General features: G+C 34.9%; 1 protein-coding gene across 1 annotated transcript; it reads left to right on the forward strand.

Moving 5' to 3' along the window:
* On the forward strand, positions 1-1881 carry LOC18107996 (aspartic proteinase nepenthesin-1). The gene has a single exon (XM_006370843.3). The coding sequence runs from the start codon at positions 439-441 to the stop codon at positions 1756-1758; it is 1320 nt and encodes a 439-aa protein (XP_006370905.1). The 5' UTR covers positions 1-438; the 3' UTR covers positions 1759-1881.
* Positions 1882-3370: the final 1489 nt, after the last annotated feature.

Genomic DNA, 3370 nt, shown 5'->3' on the forward strand with positions numbered 1-3370 from the left:
AATGATATTTTGATTTTTATTTCTTGAAGCAAACCTTTTTTTTTATTTTTTATCTACAAGCCTTGCAAATTACTTTCTAGGTGTGAGGCCTTCTTTTTCAAAAAGGTTGTAGCAAACCTGTTAGTTTTCAATCTCATTTTCCCAACCACCACGCATGACTTGGCCTGTAGTTTCACTCTCATGCCCGATGATATCTCAACCTTCACTACAAGTTGAGATGGCTTGGTTTCCACTTTAAACCCTATAATCTCCTGTAATCTCTCCAAGTCTTCTCCCTACACGCTCTCTCCATTTTGTTCTCCCATTTTATAGAGACCAAAGTCCATCAGGCAAGACCATTTTCGTCCTTGTCTAACCTACACAACCTTCACTACCCCGTCGTCTTTTATCTTCAACGAACTTGGACTTTGTTTTCATCTCAAGGTGATTGCCATACTCATGGCTAATATGTCTTCTTTGTCTTTAGTCGTAGCACTGGCAATTTTCGCCTTTGTTTTTTCTCATGCATTTTCTACATCACGGCGAGTTTTAGAGCATCCAAAGGTGCAAAATGGCTTCCGAGCGAAGCTCAAACATGTTGATTCGGGTAAGAACTTAACGAAATTTGAGCGTATTCAACACGGGGTTAAGCGTGGAAGACACAGGTTGCAAAGATTCAAAGCAATGGCACTGGTAGCATCTTCTAATTCTGAGATTGATGCCCCAGTTCTTCCCGGGAATGGTGAGTTCTTGATGAAGCTAGCTATTGGCACGCCACCGGAGACTTATTCTGCAATAATGGACACAGGTAGCGATTTGATATGGACTCAGTGCAAGCCTTGCACACAGTGTTTTGATCAACCCACTCCTATTTTCGATCCAAAAAAGTCCTCTTCTTTCTCTAAGTTATCATGTTCTAGCAAATTATGTGAAGCATTACCCCAGTCCACTTGCAGCGATGGCTGCGAATATCTGTATGGTTATGGCGATTATTCTTCAACACAAGGAATGCTGGCAAGCGAAACTCTCACGTTTGGCAAGGTTTCAGTTCCTGAAGTTGCATTCGGTTGCGGAGAAGATAACGAGGGAAGTGGATTCAGCCAGGGTTCTGGCCTAGTGGGGCTTGGCCGTGGACCCTTGTCATTGGTTTCTCAACTCAAGGAGCCCAAGTTCTCATATTGCTTAACCTCTGTTGATGACACAAAAGCCAGCACACTATTGATGGGATCTCTAGCAAGTGTGAAAGCATCAGACAGTGAAATCAAGACCACCCCTTTAATCCAGAACTCAGCACAGCCATCATTTTACTATCTTTCCCTTGAAGGAATATCAGTGGGTGACACTAGTTTACCTATCAAGAAATCTACCTTTTCACTCCAAGAAGATGGAAGTGGTGGCCTTATTATTGACTCTGGCACTACAATAACCTATTTAGAACAAAGTGCTTTTGATTTGGTAGCCAAAGAGTTCACCTCTCAGATTAATCTCCCGGTGGACAATTCCGGCTCGACTGGGCTCGAAGTTTGCTTCACATTGCCATCAGGCTCGACCGATATAGAGGTGCCTAAGTTGGTATTCCACTTTGATGGAGCAGACTTGGAATTGCCAGCCGAAAACTATATGATTGCCGATGCAAGCATGGGAGTAGCTTGCTTGGCCATGGGGAGCTCAAGTGGCATGTCTATTTTCGGCAATATTCAGCAACAGAACATGTTAGTGCTCCATGATCTTGAGAAGGAAACCTTGTCATTCCTTCCAACACAGTGTGATGAACTATGAGCTTGTGTTCTAATTAGGTTATTCCTTTGCGTGCTTGCTTGAGTGTGTTTACAGAAATTGCATTGTTTAATTAATTAACCTCCTTGGTTGCTTGCACTTAATTAAGATGCAACATTCCTTTCATTCAGATCAGCTAGCTATAACATAGGGTTAGATTAAAAATACATAAACAAAACAAAACGTAAGGACAAGCTAGCTAACACTTGAATTTTTATTATTTATGACAATAGTTGCTCAACTTCCTAGCTACCTGCTAAAAAATAACATTTAAAAAAAAACAATATTGCAAGGTAACTTCACCTTGTAGACAACCTTAATTAGCCATGTATTCCTGTATCATGTTATCAAATATTAACAAAAAAAAACTATAAAACCTTAGGTTTTCACCGTAAAACATCATGGATTATAACAATAAAATGACTCATTTGATTTTAAAAAACAAAGCTTTTATAACTTATGTCAAAGGCTACATCTTTTTGGTTTTTTATTTTTAATAATCAAGTTGATGACATGTGATAGTCAAATGTTTATCTTTATTTTTTTTTATTATTATTTGATTTATTTATTTTGATTAATTGTTTTTTTCAATTTATTCTTTTATTATTTTGTTTCATTTAATTTTTGTATCAAATTCTTTTAATTGCTATTTTTTATTTATCATTTTTCTAATTGAATTTTATTGTCAATTTCATCCCTTAACATTTAATTTCTATTTATTTTTACGTCAAATTCGGTCTTCATTCTTTTAATTGCTATTTATTTTGTTTTAGATCATTTTTGTAATGTTCTTTTTTTTTTCTCAATTTTATCCCTTAACATTTTGTGGTTGAGAATTTTACTTCGTTCTTTTTACGGTTTGCCTTCTATGGTGTTAGTCTTGAGCTCATCACAAAGGTCATGAGTTTTGGATATTAACACATTTTGACTTCGATCTTTTTTTAAGTTCTTTTTAAATTTTATTTTTTTCAATATCATCATTCAATGTTTGATTTATTGAACATTAGTCTTTGTGCTATTTCTTTTTTCTTTTTTTGTCTACAGTGTTATCCCAAATATTCCATGTCTAAGGTTAAATTATTAACGGGTTAACCTGAATTAACTCAAATATTTTTTCTATTGCTTTTTTTGAATTAATTTTTTTTTTAATTTAACCGTTCAATATATGATTGTTTGATCATTAAACTTCATTGTTTTATTCAACTTGCTTTCAACGAGGTTACCCTGGTATTATGATTGGGTCGTAGATTTAGTATGCTAACCTGGATAGGCTTAGGTTGTTTTTTTTTTTTTACCTCTTTTATCATTTCCAATCTTTTTATTAATTTATTTATTGTCATTGTATTTTTTTTTTTATTTGTGTTAACACAATCATGTAAGTTTATTGAACCCAATTAAGTTAATAACGCAAATATTTTTTTTTTTTTTTTGCTTGTTTAGAAACACTTTGGTCATCTTAATATTTTTTATGGTGAAAAAAATTTGACGAGCCACCTATCTAGCTTATGATGCTAATAGGGCTCGATATCCTTGTCCATGTAAACACATATACTTACAGGGGACTGAAAATGAAGGATTAACCATTAACTAGTACAGGATGATACATCAAAACGTT

This window comes from Populus trichocarpa, chromosome 19 (genome assembly GCF_000002775.5).
Source record: "Populus trichocarpa isolate Nisqually-1 chromosome 19, P.trichocarpa_v4.1, whole genome shotgun sequence".
Lineage (NCBI taxonomy): Eukaryota > Viridiplantae > Streptophyta > Magnoliopsida > Malpighiales > Salicaceae > Populus > Populus trichocarpa.

Bases quoted from the DNA above. Each gene is read 5' to 3' on its own strand.
- LOC18107996 (XM_006370843.3), top strand. From the start codon at position 439: ATGGCTAATATGTCTTCTTTGTCTTTAGTCGTAGCACTGGCAATTTTC.